The sequence below is a fragment of the Stegastes partitus genome, unplaced genomic scaffold (genome assembly GCF_000690725.1).
Source record: "Stegastes partitus isolate 25-593 unplaced genomic scaffold, Stegastes_partitus-1.0.2 Scaffold417, whole genome shotgun sequence".
In the NCBI taxonomy this organism is placed as follows: Eukaryota; Metazoa; Chordata; class Actinopteri; family Pomacentridae; genus Stegastes; species Stegastes partitus.
In genome coordinates this window covers 207406-224445 of record NW_007578148.1, presented here as the reverse complement: position 1 = coordinate 224445, position 17040 = coordinate 207406, and the positions used below count along the sequence as shown (strand labels likewise).

Sequence of the window (17040 nt, the reverse complement as noted above, 5' to 3'; positions counted from 1 at the left end):
TCAGAAATGAATGGACTTCGCGGAAGCAACCGTCCTCCGCTTCGCGTCGGACGGTTCACGCCTCCGCGTCGTCCATTAATTTCTGATAATGGACACCTCGTCGGGCATTATCCCTTACTTAATTCAACGCAACGCTGCTAAATAATCATATGTGTAATTATTTCTGCCGCGTAAACAAACAACCAGAACACGCGCACCATGTTAGGACACCACAATGTGCTGTTTAAATTTACACTTAGTAATTTAAACATCTCTCGTCAACATTAAAATAAAACTTTATTTCAGTTATTTTATTTTGGTAAATTCTACGTGTTTGTATTTGGACGCATGTTTATGGTAAAATGTTTGCTAGTTGTTGTGGTTAAAATCAATCAAAACACAACTTTCTAACTCATATCTGTGCAAGCAGAACTTTATTTACAACAGGTTTTAGCTGCACTGTTTCTACCTGTGACGGGAGCTGCAGCTAACTGTGCTATCATAGGCTCATTTTAAACACACTGTTGATAATTAAACATGCACAGAAGCCAAATTAATTAAAATTAAGGTTTGTGAAGCCAAATTAATTAAAATTAAGGTTTGTGTTTAAAGCAGAAGTTGCCACATGAGCTTAACAGCACGTCGCTAACGTGTTTAAAATTTTGCGGTTTAAGTCAAACATGGTTCCTGCAGGTGTTTTAATAATATTTGTTGCTGCACGGCTGAGAAAAGGCTCATTATCTACCAGCCAACGTTCCTCCTCTAACAGCAGAACAAAGCTGCAGCTTCTGTACGACTTTCACTTTGTGCCTCGTGACGATTTTGTACGTAGCATAAGACCAGCTGAGACTTTTAAAAGCACCACATGCTGGACTTCGCGGTGGACGATCCGAGCGCGGCGTTACACTCGGGAAGCTCCTCACCTGCTCTAGGTGCTGTCCTGCTGGCGTCCCGGCTTCTCCTCCACCTCCTCCACGTCACAGTCGGCGCCGGTCGAGTGGTACTCGGCCACGTAGAGGCTCTTGTCGATGCTGCTGGGGATGGGCTTGATGTCGGTCACCAGCTGGTCCTCGATGGCCTTCAGGTTGAAGCGATCCTCCGAGGTGATCAGGTTGATGGCCAGGCCCAGGTGACCGAACCTCCCTGAGGGTGGATTTAAATCAAAGTCCAATTAGTGTTCAACTATTTATCGATTTCTAATTAAAACGTCTGAAATAAAAGCAACGACTGTCACGTTCTCAAGTGCTAATACTGAGCGAAATAAGAATAAAAAACAAACCACAGTTAGATATTTTTCCCAACTGGTTCCAACCCACTACCAGTCACTCATTTTATCGACATTTATCGTATTTTTTTAGCAGCATAAAAGCTCATTTAGACCCAAATATCCAAAGAGTCACACGTTGCATTAATAAAACAAACACACCAAATGGAGAAACGTTCATTCATCCCTCAAGAAGAAGCACAAAGCACAGAGGAAACACAGAAGAAGCTGGATTTGTTGTATTTAAAACCAGTTTGAACATCATTTTCTGCTACAGCTGTAACTGGTTGGTTGATTTGCTCCAATTTGATCAACATCAAAACAATCTCTGGTGTTGCTTTCATACTGAAAAAAGTTCTACATCCACAGACTTCCAGCATGAATCCATTAGTTTAGGAGCGTTTTCACAACTTTAAACTGCTCCGACTCGACACAGGCGTCCGGTTCTGACGTGTTTAACTCAACGTTTATTTGACTGATCTCATGAAAGTCGTCGTCGTGGCTGCATCTGTGCCAAAAAGCTGAGTTTAAACTCCAAACAGCAGTTTGTGCGTCACAGCTCGACAGCCAAATCATCTAAAAACAGCAGCTAACTAGTCTGAGTTTCATCTCATCCAGCTGATTTTGTTCTATTGTCAGAATTTACATGAACATGTAAGCGATGCTCGTTCGCTCAGAGTCTGCTGCAGTGTCAGAAAAGAAGATTAAAATGATTTAATATGCCGCCTTTTATGTTGATTAAGAATTTATTTGGCTATGAAGGCTGCGTGTAGTCCTCTGTTTCCCACCAAGAAGTCGAGAGAACATCTCACCTGATCTTCCGATACGATGGAGGTAAGTCTCAGCGTTCTTCGGGAAGTCGAAGTTGATGACCACGTTGACAGCCTGGATGTCGATTCCTCTGGTGAACAGATCTGTTGGGAGAAGATCAACGTTAAAAAGGGATTTTTTGGATGATTTCTGATCCTCAACTTGCAGATCAAACAGTAAATCCTCACCGGTGCAGACAAGGTTTCTGCAAAGTCCATTTCTGAAGTCGTGGAACACACGGTTTCTGTATTCCTGAGAACAAAACGAGACGAGTTACAAAACGGGCCGAGGGCGATTTAGAAAAACTCATCCAGAGCACCAGCACAATCCGCATTAATGTGTTTCCATCCATCCATTATCTATACACCGCTTAATCCTCACTAGGGTCATGGGGGGCTGGAGTCTATCCCAGCTGACTCAGGGTGAAGGCAGGTTCACCTGGACAGGTAACCAGTCTATCACAGGGCTACACTTAGAGACAGACAACCAAGCACACTCACATTCACGCCTACGGACAATTTACAATCACCAATTAACCTCAACATGTTTGTGGACTGTGGGAGGAAGCCGGAGAACCCGGAGAGAACCCACGCTGCACGAGGAGAACATGGAGACTCCACGCAGAAAGATCCCGGTAATATTAATAACAGATTTGACTAACTGAGCCCACACAAAGCAACACAAGCAGCCTTCAGTGGTGCGTTTTTCTCACCTGCATCATTTTAGCGTGGATGTAGAAGCAGGAGTAGCCCAGCTGAGTGATCTTCTTGGCCAGCAGCTCCACCCTCTGAGTGGAGTTGCAGAAGATGATGGACTGGTTGATCTGAAGCTGGGGGAGAAATGTTCACAAGTCACGACTGGACATCGAAACAAATTCTAATCAATCTGAGCCAATAAGCTGCAAAAATGAAGAAAATGCAAACTGGATTTTAAACAATTAAAATCAGGCTGTTTTTTTTTTTTTGTTAATCTTCAACAGAAACACAGATGTGAGACTCCTTTCTGGGGAAGACGAGCCTGCAGACGGTCAGCTGCTGGTGTAAAATGTGCGGGTGGTGGAGTTACCCTGGAGAACAGCGTGTTGAGGCAGTGGACTTTCTGCCTCTCGGTGACGTAGGCGTAGAACTGAGTAATGCCCTTCAGAGTCAGCTCCTCCATCAGGTTGATCTCATAGGGTTTCTGAAGGTGCTTCGCCTGCAGCAACGACACACACATTTAAAGGTTCGGCATTCAAAACTCCCACAAATTACAGTCTGTGTTTTCAGGCATGGATAAACTCAAGGGTGTCCGTTCGCTCGCCGTCTGAACCCAAAGCAGTTTATAACTCACTGTGGGATATTTTTTTTTACTGTAATGTAAATGTTTGAATCTCAAAGGAAACAGAAAAACCATGAAGAAGGAGAGAAGTCAGAAGCAGCGAGCTATGATGGGAAAAAAAGTAAATTTTATAAATCTGTTTTTAAAATAAACTACAAAATTTCAATACCAGGAAAATGGAGGCTCTAGAGATGAACTATTTACATTTTTATAATCTCTAAAAAAAACACAAAGATGTTTCACCATGCTGAATGTTTCCTCAACAAGCTGCTCCTCTGTTCACCGCTTCTGAGCGGTGCTGCATTTATATTATTATTTATTTATTGTTATTTATTTTGATGTCAGTCTCGCCCGTTATCTTCTCTCTGCGCTGTTTAAACACAACCTGCAGTTTATCGGAAAAGTCTGATTTTGTTTTTTTCCAGTCATGTCTTCATGGTTGCTCAGAAGTTTGTATTATTATTATTTTTCTACAGAATCTTTTTCTCTCCCTGGTTTATATTTGGCGTTTTTGGTTTTTATTCCACACCAAACACGTAGAATGAAGTGATCTGTGATGACTTTAAGCTTAGATTTGGTTAATTTTCCTAACAAAGCTGCAGATTTTGAACGATTGGATTGTTAATAAAACAGTTATCTTTATTTGGTAATTGTTTTTTGTTATTATTATTATTATTATTGTTTGAAAACCTTTCCAGGCAGTAGGTTGGCATGTTGATGCTTATTTAAACTCATCAGAACACATTTATTGGTCATCATGTGCAATTTTTCTGTTATTTTTGTTTTTGTATTTATTTGGATAATGAACTAAATTTATTTTATGGTCTATCATGATATTCTAAATTGTTTCTAAAGATTGTTTGAGAAACTTTAAGATAAAATGACTTTAGTTCTGCAACTAAAATTTGCCAAAATGAAACTTGATTTAAAGCAAAAAGGAAAAAAAAAAGAAGCTGTTTTTACACTTTGATTATTATTTATTGTACTTTTATTGTTATTATTGGGCAAATACTGAAAATGCTTTTACACGTTCTGGTTCTGATAAATGGTTTGATTTTGGCAAACTTTCCCAAGCGACATGTCTTTGGGAGCGGCTGCTGTGTTTTGGGCTTTAGAGGATTAATTGTTTGGTTTATGATGTCCTGCAGGAAATATTTGACCTTTTCTTTCGTGAAAGTATCGATGCATGTAGCTTACGTAGAATCTCTGAGGATTAAAAAAAAAAAATCTGTTAAAACGACTGCAAAAGACACAGAGATTTACAAACTCACTCCCACTACATCCTGCGACTGCTGCCTAGATTCACCTCGGCTGAAGGCAGCCCTGGAAAAGTCTACGACAGATTTGAGCGCAGTGTGAGAGCAGCTTGGTCTGCAGTTTGAGCCGAGCGCTGCCAGGTGGCTCCGAGCCATCGGGTCGGACGAGCGGCGCAGCAATTAGCCGACTACTCACCATGAACTTCTGCACGCTGATGGGGAAGGTTGCAGAGTAGAGCAGGATCTGCCTGTTCTTGGCCAGGAAGCTGATGATATCCTCGATGAGCACCACAAAGTCCTGAGACAGCAGCTTATCCGCCTGCGGGCGAACGAGACATTTGAACATGAAGCAGTGCTGTTCCAACCTGAAATCCTGCTTCAGGTTGACATGCGTGGAATGAGAAAGACGGCAGCTGAAATGCCGCGACGACAGACGCTTTGTGCTGCACTGGTTTGTATTTACAGAAGCCTTGACTTTACCTCGTCCATCACCATCATCTGGACTCTATCCACCTTTGCCACTCCCTTCTTTATTAAGTCCAGGATCCTACCAGGCGTCGCGATGACCACATGCACTGAAAACAGAACCACAGTTCAACCTTTCTGCAGTCGCAGCAAGCTAGTTCAGTCGTATAGCACCTGATCACAAGCTGAGGTTATTCAAAATGCATCACAGGCAAACATGAAGGAAGATAAAACAAGCAATAAAAATCAAAATACAGACGAGTTGAATGAAGTGCACACAGATTTAGAGAATAATCTAAACTGTCACTGTCAGGTGAGGAGCTTCCAAAATTAAGACCCTTTTATTTCAAAAAAGATCTGAGCCTCATGTCTGCAGGAGGAAAACTGAAGCTTTCGCAATAATCCATTTATACATTCCTACACTGTCCTTGAAAGGGAACGTATGAGGATCCACTGCTCTATAAGGATGAATAAGACAAGATAGGATTCATAAAAGTACAATTAGTCATACTCGCATAAATATCTCGTATGTAAATCAAAATAGACAAATTAGTAAATGGTTAAGGTTATTTTCCCAAACGAACCCGACTAAAACGCATGAAAAAAGACAAGAAATGAGAAAATAAGAGCACGTGAAGCGATAAAATATGCATAAAATGGGAAAATATTAATTAAAAGTGCATTTAAAACTCACAGGAATGAAAGCTAATAAGGTATTTGATAGCTATCCCTCTCTACCCCTCAGCACTTTATGGGTGTTTTTTAAATTTTTTTTGTTCCTATCGCATTTTCACTCACTGTGGGCTCATTTCTTAGTATTAAATCCTGCACCAATATGGAAATAGAACAACTGTGGCGGTTTCCATAGAGGTGGAACAGTCACAGATGAGAAAACAAAAACACATAAGACATAAAAATATACGATAAAATGACAAAAATATGAATCAAAATGCAGAGAATAATGACACTGATGACTTTACAGCAGCCGTAAAGAACCGTCTTCAGCTTCCTTTTAAAAACAAATAACTCTGGGGTAAACCGAAGCTCAAAGAGAAGCTGGCTGCAGATGATTTAACTACTGTGTGCTGTTAGCATTCGCCGCTAACGGATAAAACCCACGACGAGGAGGCAACGAAGCAGCACGGATCCTTACCGGTCTCGTCCAGGCGCATGATGTCGTCCCGCAGGTTGGTGCCGCCGGTGGTCGCCATGACTTTGACTCCTCCCAGGTGTTTGCTGATCTGGATGCAGATCTGGCTCACCTGCAGCGCCAGCTCACGAGTGGGAACCATGACGATGGCTGGAAGATGAAGACGAGGAGGTTAGCAACATGGCAGACGGTGCACGAGTTCACAGACACACAAACAAAGTGTAGGAGAGACGGAAACAGCACATCAGTAAGGAGAGGAGTCGTGTTTAGATGTAGTTAATTATTAAGCGATTTTGATGGACATAAAGGTAAAAAGAATAAAGTAACTAACTGTGAATCAGGCTTGTTTCCTTTAACTGCTCTGGAGCAAATAAACTAGGCTGCATAGTGGCGTCAGAACTTTAGGACAGGTTAGGCAAGAAACAGCGAAGAAGGTGGAAACAAAACTAGATATTTGCAAATAAAAAAATTTTAAAAAACAACAACGTCGTCCACATACGAGAAACTTTGTCTTTGATTTAAATGTTTGCACAGCATTAAAATTTAGACATTAAAGGATTCTCTTAAAACATTCCTGAAATTACAGCAATATTAAAACTACCTGAAAAACATTGTAAATAAATATTCAATAATCCCTTATTTATGTCACAACTGGGAATTTTAAAAATGCAGTTTTCAATTGATGAAGATAAAGAAAGAAACAGAAACAGGCAATCCGTCTTGTGAATTAAATATTTCCTATGTCTGAATATGTTCTAAAAAGGCATTTCTGTCTCCTATAATATGCATTAATTCTTCTTTTGAAAAAGTTAAGACATGAGATTTATTCATTTGTCATTTCTTTAAACTAAATATCGTTCCTCTCAGCTCGCATCACTACAACAAAAAACAACAATCAGTAGGCTAAAAGAGTATTAAAAATATAACAAATTTAGATTTCTAGAAGCCAATTAACATAAAAACATCGAAATACAAAAGTGGAACTGAATCTTAATTGTTAATTAATGTTTTTTGTTGTTTTTTTTAATCGGAGGAGTTCTTCTTTGAATTTAGCTTTGAATTTTACTTTTTCTCATGTGACACCGAAAAATGTGCATAAAAATACAGAAAACAAGCATCATGTCAGGGTCCAGATCGGGCAGTGAAGGAAGCACGAAGAGCAAAAGTGAATTCAGCGGTAAATGTTTGCAGCGCAGAGCCACAGGCAGCGTCTCACCCTGTATGTGGTCCTTTTTCAGGTCTATCCTCTCCAGCAGTGGGATGAGATAAGCTCCACTTTTTCCTGTTCCATTCTTGGCCCGAGCCAGAATATCCCGTCCAGACAGGGCGATGGGAATGCTCTCCTCCTGCAGGGAACCAACAGTGGCAGCTTCTGTCACTACGCTGCGCTATCGACGCTTCATTCTAACGCTGCTACACCACTCAGCTCAGTTACAGGAGCATTTAGAAAGATTTGTGTTTTTACTGCTGCTGCTTGTCCTCTGACAAGGAACGGAAAACATGGTCAAACAACACACTTTCCCTCTGCTTCGGGTTCGATTTTTAATGTTTTGTTTGTTTTTAAAGGGTTAAAGTCTTACTTAGCAGAATTCTTGCATCATAACACCTCAGTGAGAGCACCGAGGAACCAGAAGCTCTTGGATATAAAGAAATCTAAGCACAAAAACAACTTTATGGTTTCCTATTTTACAACGTACACCACTTTGGTTGTGTTTTTGATAGTTCCACATGTTAAACTAATACACAGCTGCACTGATTTGTAACATCTCCAAAGTATAGCCATGAAAATTCCAATTCTCTCATTTTATTTTATACTATTTATCCTTTATTTAGAAAAGGAAGATCCCAGAGTTCTTCTTCCAGGATGTTTCGGTTCTTTTTAGACTAAACTAGGTTCTAAACTAGCCAAAACTAAAACTCCTTCTCAAAAGCCAAAATAGGTCGTATGTTTCCAGTCAGAAATACTGCAGATGGTATTTAAATATGTCATTTTTTAGCTGAATTTAAAAAGAAAATATTGATGAAAGGAAAAAAAAAAAGCTCCTGGCAGTTTCCAAAAAGGCTCCATTAAATAAACACTGAGGCAGAAGGAGAGGACAAAGGAAAGAAATGTTGAATGAACAACAAACTGAACCTCACCTGGATAGGGGAAGGTTTCTCCCAACCCATCTCAAAGATGCCCATCAGGAGTTCTCTTTTGAGACAGTAATCTTCGAATTCATTCCCCTTAGTGGCTGTCACATCCTGCAGAGAACACGGCACAGTCAGGATTACACGAGACAAACAAGATCAAAAAGAAGACGATAAGAAGCAGCCATCAGGTTAGACTCACTGAGGTTTTGACCCTGTTGTCTTTGGGAGGGAGCTTTAGGCTCTTTTTCCAGTCGTCTCCAAACTTGATGCCTCCTCCGTCCTGAGGGGCGCCGCCTGCTTTCTGGGGAGCACCCAAAGTCTTTCCTTGAGTTGTGGGTGCTGGCGGGACTGAAGCTGGTTTGGTCTGTCCTCTGAGCTGCCCGTTCTGCTTATTCAGTCCCATGACGACCGGGCCGACGTTTTCTGTTCTGGCGGTTGCCATGTTTCCTGTTTTCCTTACTTGTGTTTTTTTTTTATTTTTCTTCTTCTCCTTCCAAGTATTAGATTTTTGCCTCTTAGGTTTTTATTTTTAAAAATTCTCTTCAAAAGTAAAAAAAGTTTAATAAAGCATTAACAAACAATATTCTCTATTATTTTTAAGTCCAAAGCTTTTACAACTGAAGTGGATTCGTAGTATTTACATATACACATGTACGTGCAGTTCGGTCCCCTTCAACAACAGAGTGACTGACGTACAAGAACAACAACAAAAAAAAACACGTTTTTACACAAGAGCTCTTCAAAATGAAGAGAAATTTGCATTCATATGCATGAATATACTTGCCCACAATATAGAAAAATTATATGTGAACAAGTATCAAAGCGGTTCAAGTCCTGAAATAGAACAACTAAGGCAATCTGAACTTGGGGAATAGCTTCTTCAATATAATCTGAGTTCAATACTTAAACTTCTGTTGCTAAATTGAACAATATTTCTTGTTTCCACTTTGAGTCCATAAGAATCGCTCAATATCCCTGTTCTCGAAAAAAGGAAGTCCAACTTTGTACAAGTTTTTCCCCAAAATCATATAGTCTGTAATGCTCTCTGTATATTTCCACGGTGTGGCTAGAGGTCGCTCCACGCATGAAAAAACAAAAGGATCCTGAAATCACAGATCACACAAGGGGTTATCGAGTCCAAAGCCAAAAAGCTTTCCACCCTTGTTGAGTCTTCAGTGTGTGTTTCCTTTCTCCTCCGGGTGTTTGACCTTCTCTCCCTCGACGCCTCAGGTCTTCAGCTCGGTCTGTAAGTGTCTGAGCGTTGGCCGTGATCAACCAGCTGCCTCCTCAAATCAAAGCCAACAACTCGAATGTGTCACCTGAAATAAATCAGGCAAAAGATTTCAAAATTAGAACATAAACAGCTGACTAATGGTACAGCTGTTAGCCTTCTTTATGCTGTTTACTATCTTGATTATCCATTTTCACTTTATAAAGGTCAGAAGTTTGTGACATTCATTTCCAAAATCCCAAGATGATGCATTTAAATGTCTTGTTTTGTCAAAGAAATGCAGTTTATGATCAACAACGACAAAGACAACAACAAATCCTCACAAATGCCAAGCTGGAGTTGTTTTTCTTAAAATTGAAATATCAAATTAAGAGGTGATTCATGTCCATCGCTTAGTCAAAAGTGTGCCAACATCTATTTACCACCACTGATCACAGGCTAATGTTTACACTGGGGTTGCAAATAGCAACTATTTAAAATTCTGAATAACCGCTGGATTGTTTTCTCGATTAAATGATCAGCTGTTTGGTCTATAAGATGACAAAGTGGTGAAAAGTGCTGATCAGTGATTCCCAAAATGTCTCCAAATGGTTTTGTTTTGCCCACAACTCAAATAAAATCAGTTCACTGTCATCATGGAGGAAAGAAACCAGAAAAGCGTCACATGTAAGAAACTGGAATCAAAGAATTACGTTTTTTTTTTCTTAAAAATACTCTAATTAATTGATTAACAAATTAATGGACGATAAATTTAATAGTGAACAAATAAATAATGAGTCTCTGCTCACAAAATGAACCGATGGTGTGCAGCTGCTTCAGTCAACACGTTGTTTTAACGGAGAACGATGAGGAATATGTAAAAAAAATGTGACTGTAAAAAGCGCCGCTACTGCAAATGGTGCACGACAGGAATTCTGGTCGAAAACTGTCAACTGTGTTCATATATAATATTTTACTGATGCAGCCGATTATTTCCAACTGACAGCTGCACGTTGAAGTTAAACTTTAAACGTCATACATTTAGACATGATTGTGTATTGAAGCACATTTAGGTCTGACACTGTCCCATAACGCAGGATCTCGCTTTAATTTTTGGCCCAATCAGAGCGAAATTAATATTACTGACTGAATATTCTCAGTAATCAAAACCAGCAGAATAATCCATGTTCTGATCTGATCTGATCAGCAGCAGTACCACCAGAGTAAACGGACTTGACAGCAGACCAGAGCCAAACATAAAAACATATTTATGTGATTTCTGCATCACCAACTTAAGATGTCTGGTTCCCATGGCAACGTGATATTTACAGTAGGGCTGGACCCGAACATTCGAATATTCAGTCGTTGTGGTGGTATATGACATATATTTGCCCGCAACCTGCCCCAGCCTGCACACCCCCCGCCGCTGATGGTGGCAACAGAACTGAGACCGCCAACCTAAACTGGCATCAGCAGCCAAGTGCTGCCTGTGTGGAGCACTCGGTCTCCGTCTCCATCGGCTGTGTGCGATATTGTAACTACACAGGTTCATTCAGTGATATTAGTAACACACAACTTAGCATGTCAGCAGATAAACGCATTCCCTCAGCTGAGAATCTGGATCGCTCATAAATAATAGTTATGAAACGGTCTGGTTAAAGCGGGACGCTCTTTCCAGCTGATTTAAATATGAAACTCTGAACATAACCTGCTCCCGACCAGGTTAGCTCCACAGCATCAGTTACCATGGAGACCAAGCCAGGTAAAAAGAGAGCCACCTTCGTGACACTGAAAACTCTGGCGTTCAGCTCAACATACCTCGCTAACCCACTAACTGCAGCCCTCAGGTCTCCTAAGGGGTGCTAGTCCATGGCATCCCTTAGGAGACCCGAGAGGAGTTTCATCTATTAATCAACAACAATAACAACAACAACAATAACACCAACACCACCTCCGACCCTGTGACCCTCCTGCTGGCCTGACCAGACTGATGGACCTGATGCCACTGTAAGGTCCCAGTCCAGTACCTGGTCCTGGTGAGCCAACAGGAATCCTAACCTCAGCGTGGTGCAGCAGCTTCACCCTGGGCACCGTACTTTCAGGATTTACTTGTTTTCATCATTTATTAAACTAATTTTATGCTTGTAAATTTATTTCCAGGTGTACTTTACATTGATAACTAACATTACCACCTGTGGATCTTGACAAATTGGCTAAAGCAGGCCAATTCATATCAAACTCCTGCTATTTACTAAAAATAGGTCATTAAAAGTTATCAATAATTATCGATATGGACTGAAAGGAAACATTTAAAAGTGAGAGATGTTTCAGTTGTATTGGCCAGTCCTAACTACAAGGCTTTACTAGTTAATTCAGTAAATGGTTTCAGATTGTGCGGGTGAAGCTGCCAGGTGGCAGTCCTCTGGGCAGATTAACGGAGCACAAACCGCCGGGATTTAAATAAGTCTATAACCTACAGAGAAACCTCGAGATGTGACTGTGACAAATAGAATAATCGGTTTACACAAACTATGAAACCCAGCAGTGTGTCAGAGCTGCGGAGGTCCCATCATGACAACTTCAGCCTGAGTCTCTCACTACTGACTGTCGGCTTGTGCTTCGACCTTTTTCGTATTTTACGTTCGGATAAACGTCAACGTAGTTTTGCCGCTGTTTTCGGTTTTCCAAACAAATTCTGCAAAAAGCTAACGACAAATAACTTTAAAATATTAAAATCATTCGCGCCTCTTTGTCAGATTTGACTCAACTTCATTGGTAAATCAATATCCGAACGTCAAGTTAATGCTGCGTCTCAGGAGACACATTAGCTACGTTAAGCTAACTGAGTTGGCTAATGCTAAACCCGTGTTAGCCTCGAGCTAACAACCCTAATTGACTTTTAATGAGCATTAAATTACAAAGTATGACGATGTGTTAATAAAGTTCAGACAAAGGCGACGCTGTATCTTGCTCTGGTTAAACTATTTCCAAGTGTGTCACTGCCGATACATCGGAACACAACTAGCACCGTAGCTAGCCTCAAGGCTAATTTAGCACAAATAACTCCACTTGCTAACGTTAGCTCATCTGCCCACAACAACTCGGATGTTTTTACCAGAAAGCGGCCGCTTCAGAGTCTCTGCAAACGTACCTTAGTTTCTTTGTTATTTTACAAGGAATATTCAGTGTGCGGTCGATCTACTACTTCTTTCACAATTCGCTTCAGTAACTGATTTTTTTCTTGATATAAATCGTCTCTATTGTGTTTCTTCTTCCTTTAAATCAACATGGTCGCCTTCTTCTTCGTCTCCTCTTCCTCGGTGTCTCCCTCCTGTTTATCACATGAAACTCTGCGCGGCGCTGCTGCCACCCGCCGTCACTCGTCGGTACTGCAACACGTTGTGCACTGATTTCTAGTGGTTTGTTTATCTATTATGACTGAGGTTTCGGTCAGTGGTAGTAAGAGTCATCCTATTGGGTACTAAAATGTCTCTTTAAAGTAATTATCATAATTAAGTAGTTATGTAATTATACTATTTAATGCAAAATACCTGCAAGGTCTGACTACTTATAACTTTTCACACTGCGTAACTCTGCAGGATAAACAGCTGAATCATCAAACTCTAAAATATAAACAACAATAATATCATTTTCAATTTTAATTTCTCAATAATTTGTGCCATATCAATTTCAGCATTGTATGTAAAATTGTATTTTCACATGCAATATTTAATCTTCATGTGCAATTGCTAATTATTACGTACAATAATACTTGTACACGAGAGTATTACTTTTTAAAATTACATTAGATTAGATTAGATTGGACTTTATTATTCACCACAAATGGGGAAACTCAATTGTTGCAGCAGTATGGATGCAGAGCACAAAAGATAAAGAGCACCAAAAAAATGACAGGAAGAAAAAGAGAACAAATAAACTATAAATAGGAAGAGCTGAGAAATGTAATGCTGTAATGCTGCATTAAAAAAAATCCTTCAGAACTATTTAGGTTCTATCTTATTTGAAGTATGCAGAGTACACAACACAAGTCAGTAAGTACACAAGAACAAGTTTGTAGAGGTTTAATGCATGACCAGAGGGGACTTTAGGGTAAAAATACAGTAAAAAGAAAAAGAAAAAAGGTTAATGAACTGAAAATTTATTTATACACTTTTATGACAAAGGACACATGAAATAAACTTGCATGAAGCAAGAAACATTGTCTGCCGTTCATCATGGTGGTATTTTACTGTTAAATCTTTACCCACAGACAGCCACACAAGTCATGAACTGGTCATTTAAACTGTTTCAATATGCTCCTCATATGAAGCAGAATCAGTGTGTCAACAGCAGCTGACAGAAGAACTTCAGTTTGAGGCCATAGTGGAGTGAATCCAGTCGGTGAAATGACAGACCTGTGCAGAGAAACAGAGATTGTTTAAATAGAAGAAAGAAGAAAAAGCTCATAAATTGTTGTGGCAGAAGGTCAGAGCATTTCATTAGGTTTGGGTGTTTTTTGCAGATAACAAGAGATTCAGAACTGCTCTTACTGCAGTGGAAGTTTTAACAACATCAGACGAAAATGAACTGTTGAAAAGCAAAGTTTCACCTCCAAATAAATCCTTGAAGAGATAACAAGGCACTAATCCTACAGACGGGAACATTTTAGACACAGCACACGTCGTTCTTCGCTCCTAACGGCCCACTGTACGTACCTTGGCGTAAACACCGGGCCGGTCCTCCTCAGCGCAGCCCCATCCCCAGGACACCACACCCTGGAGCTCCCCGTTACACACCAGAGGGCCGCCCGAGTCTCCCTGGTGGAGGCAATAGGAAAAAAAAACACTTATTCAGTAGCACCACAGACCTCTAGTGTATGAGAGTAATACAATCATTTAAAAACACAACGCTAGTGTAAGCAAATTTGCAAAACATATAAGCTTAATAATTAAACTTGTTCAGCAAATTTGTAATATTATGTCTTTATTGTAAAACGCTTTGGCTCAACAGCATCAGTTGTGGCCTTAAAGTTGCACCAAGGAGCGCAGAAGTTCTTGTTTTACACAGAATCTGGTGTAAATGGTTTATTTTTGGATAATTTTTTTAAAGAAGTGATTGAGACGAAAGTGGTTTTGATGAAATGTAACAACTTTAAGCTTAGATTAGGTCAAGGATCACTGGAAAGGTGGCGATTTTTCTAAAGACAACCTGACCTTTTAAAAATGCAGACAAGTTTTGGGGTTTAGAGGGTTAAACATGCTATAAAAATAACTTTTTTAAAAATTTGGCCTCACACACTGCCCCTACCGTCAAGCATGGCGGTGGCAACATCATAATGTGGGGATGTTGTTTTTTTTCTATTTTCAAGGGCCAGTACTTTAAAAGTGTTTTCACAGGTCAATAACCAGACATCAGAGTCAGTGTAGAGGCTGAAACAGGTACCTGACAGGAGTCCTTTCCCCCTTCGAGGAAGCCGGCACAGAACATGGATTCGGTGATCCTGTCGGGGTAGGAGCGCTCACAGTCTTCCTGGGCCAGGATGGGCAGATCCAGGCAGTGGAGGCACTTCAGACAGCCGACTGGGACAGGAAGACATGTTTTAAAAGAAACACTGGTCTCATCTTATCTTAACATCTGCAGCTACAGTGTTCACATCAATGACGTACTGTTGTCATATCTCATCAAGGTTTAAAATGACATTAGCATGGATAATGATCAGGGGTGTCGAATAGTTCTGGTGTTATTAGATCTTAGTGCGACATTTGACACTGTGGATGTGAAGTACTCATAGTTAGACTGAAAAACTATGTCAGGCTCTCAGGATCAGCCTTGAGGACGCTTGAATCTTGCTTAGAAAGCAGGGAACAGGTAGGGAGTACTGGGAATACCTAACTGAGGTATACTTAGCATGTATTGGTAATAGATAGAAAATGAGGAACACATAATGATTTTTGGTAATACCTAGAAAGTTGGGAATATGTAGTGAATATTGGTAATACTTTGAAAGTTGTGAATGTGTAGTGAGTACTGGTAATACCTTGAAAGTTGGGGTATGTAGTGAGCAGTGGTAATACAGGGTATACATAGTGAGTATTGCTAATACCTTAAAAATGAGGAATATGTAGTAAATATTGGTAATACCTAGACAGTTGGGAATATGTAGTGAGTACTGGTAATATCTGGAAACTGGGGTACACGTACTGAGTATTGCTAATAACTAGAAAGTGGGTAAAACTTAGAAAGTAGGGATATCTAATGAGAGTTGGTAATACCTAGAAGGTAAAGGATCTTTAGTGAGTACTGATAATACCAAGAAACTGGATTATACGTAGCAAGTACTGCTAATACCTAGAAAGTGAGGGATATGTAGTGAGTACTGGTAATACCTCGAAAGTTGGCAAAATGTTGCACTATTTGGTTACTATGAATCTGAAAGAACTTCAGTGATGCAAGGAGTCCCACAAGGATCAGTTCTTGGGCCCCTCCTATGTAATCTGTACTTGTTTCTCATTTTTCATAGCTTTCGCGTTTCCTGTCACGGTTACCACTCCACCTAAATCTGTCACCGAATGAAACCGGTCGCTTGTCCTCATCTTGAACTGGATGTAACAAAACTTTCTTCAACTTAATAAAGACAAGACAGAAATAATTCTTTTTGTCAATAAAAACTAAGAACACTGAGGCCAAGCAAGATTTAGAAGAACTCCTTCATGCTTTTATCACCTGTAGAAACTAGGAGCTACTGAAACCAATCCTCAGTCAGACCATTGGACTTCTGCAGCTCATTTAAAATGCTGCTGCTGGAACACTGACTTACAGGGACTCTTGGTGGCCCCCCACCCAGACACCAGGCACTGGGTTCCAGCTGGAGCACAGCTGGAAGGCAGAGCGACCGGTTGGACGAACTCATTCAGCGTTGCAGGCTCGGCCAGTTTGATGAGCATGATGTCGTTGTTGATGGTGTAGCGGTCGTACTCTGGGTGGGGGATGACGGCGGCGGGGGCGATGAACTGCTCCGGGCCGTCCTTGTACCTGATGTGGTGTTCACCCAGACGCAGCTCGATGTCCATACCCCTGGCAAAGAAACAGAACAACAACATAGGAAGAGCAGATACACAGGAAGTTGTGCAGCTGGTTGTTGCAGGTTGAACTGAGTTACTTGAAGCAGTGTGCAGCGCTGACTACCCAGCGCTCATTGATCAGGGTTCCTCCACAGTAGTGCCAGCCGTTGTTGAGCGACACCTGCCAGGGGACGGAGTGATCCCTGCACTCGTAGCCGCCGACAATCTTATCATCGAAGCCGAGGACGGCTGATGGACACAAAAGTGCAGAAATGAGAAGAAAAAGTGCAAAAACCAAGTGGATCTGTTGCATAAACACTGCAGGTACAACTCAAATTGTCAAGGCCGTGTAAAGGTTTGGAGCAAAGACTGACACTGACAACATGTTGGAAATG

The 17040-nt window shown here is 40.7% G+C and overlaps 2 protein-coding genes across 3 annotated transcripts in view; both read right to left on the bottom strand.

The window, feature by feature from the left end:
- LOC103360126 (probable ATP-dependent RNA helicase ddx6) overlaps positions 1-12877 on the bottom strand; it is a 17908-nt gene extending 5031 nt beyond the window's left edge. For both annotated transcript variants that reach the window (XM_008285790.1, XM_008285791.1), the window contains exons 1-12: positions 12736-12877; positions 8574-9693; positions 8381-8485; positions 7458-7587; positions 6245-6391; positions 5107-5201; positions 4823-4945; positions 3119-3247; positions 2766-2882; positions 2242-2305; positions 2056-2157; positions 903-1122 (exon numbers count right to left, since the gene is read on the bottom strand). In XM_008285790.1, coding sequence (XP_008284012.1) covers positions 908-1122; positions 2056-2157; positions 2242-2305; positions 2766-2882; positions 3119-3247; positions 4823-4945; positions 5107-5201; positions 6245-6391; positions 7458-7587; positions 8381-8485; positions 8574-8816 — 1470 coding nt within the window. In that variant the 5' untranslated portion in view covers positions 8817-9693; positions 12736-12877 and the 3' untranslated portion in view covers positions 903-907. The remainder of the gene's footprint in view (positions 1-902; positions 1123-2055; positions 2158-2241; positions 2306-2765; positions 2883-3118; positions 3248-4822; positions 4946-5106; positions 5202-6244; positions 6392-7457; positions 7588-8380; positions 8486-8573; positions 9694-12735) is intronic.
- An 850-nt stretch (positions 12878-13727) lies between these two features.
- LOC103360142 (trypsin-2-like) lies at positions 13728-16958 on the bottom strand. Its single transcript, XM_008285808.1, has 5 exons — positions 16744-16958; positions 16402-16658; positions 15027-15163; positions 14300-14401; positions 13728-13999 (listed from the first exon to the last, which is right to left on the bottom strand). Exons 1-5 carry the CDS (start codon positions 16956-16958, stop codon positions 13952-13954), a joined length of 759 nt encoding a protein of 252 aa, XP_008284030.1. The 3' UTR covers positions 13728-13951.
- Between the last annotated feature and the right edge of the window lie 82 nt (positions 16959-17040).

What these genes read in the sequence shown, in the direction of transcription:
- LOC103360142 (XM_008285808.1), bottom strand. Translation starts at nt 16,958, where the DNA reads ATGCAACAGATCCACTTGGTTTTTGCACTTTTTCTTCTCATTTCTGCA. An exon ending in AGCGCTGCACACTGCTTCAA is followed by an intron (nt 16,659 to 16,743) that starts GTAACTCAGTTC and finishes TTTCTTTGCCAG; the next exon opens with GGGTATGGACATCGAGCTGC. An exon ending in GGCCCGGTGTTTACGCCAAG is followed by an intron (nt 14,000 to 14,299) that starts GTACGTACAGTG and finishes TTCTCTGCACAG; the next exon opens with GTCTGTCATTTCACCGACTG.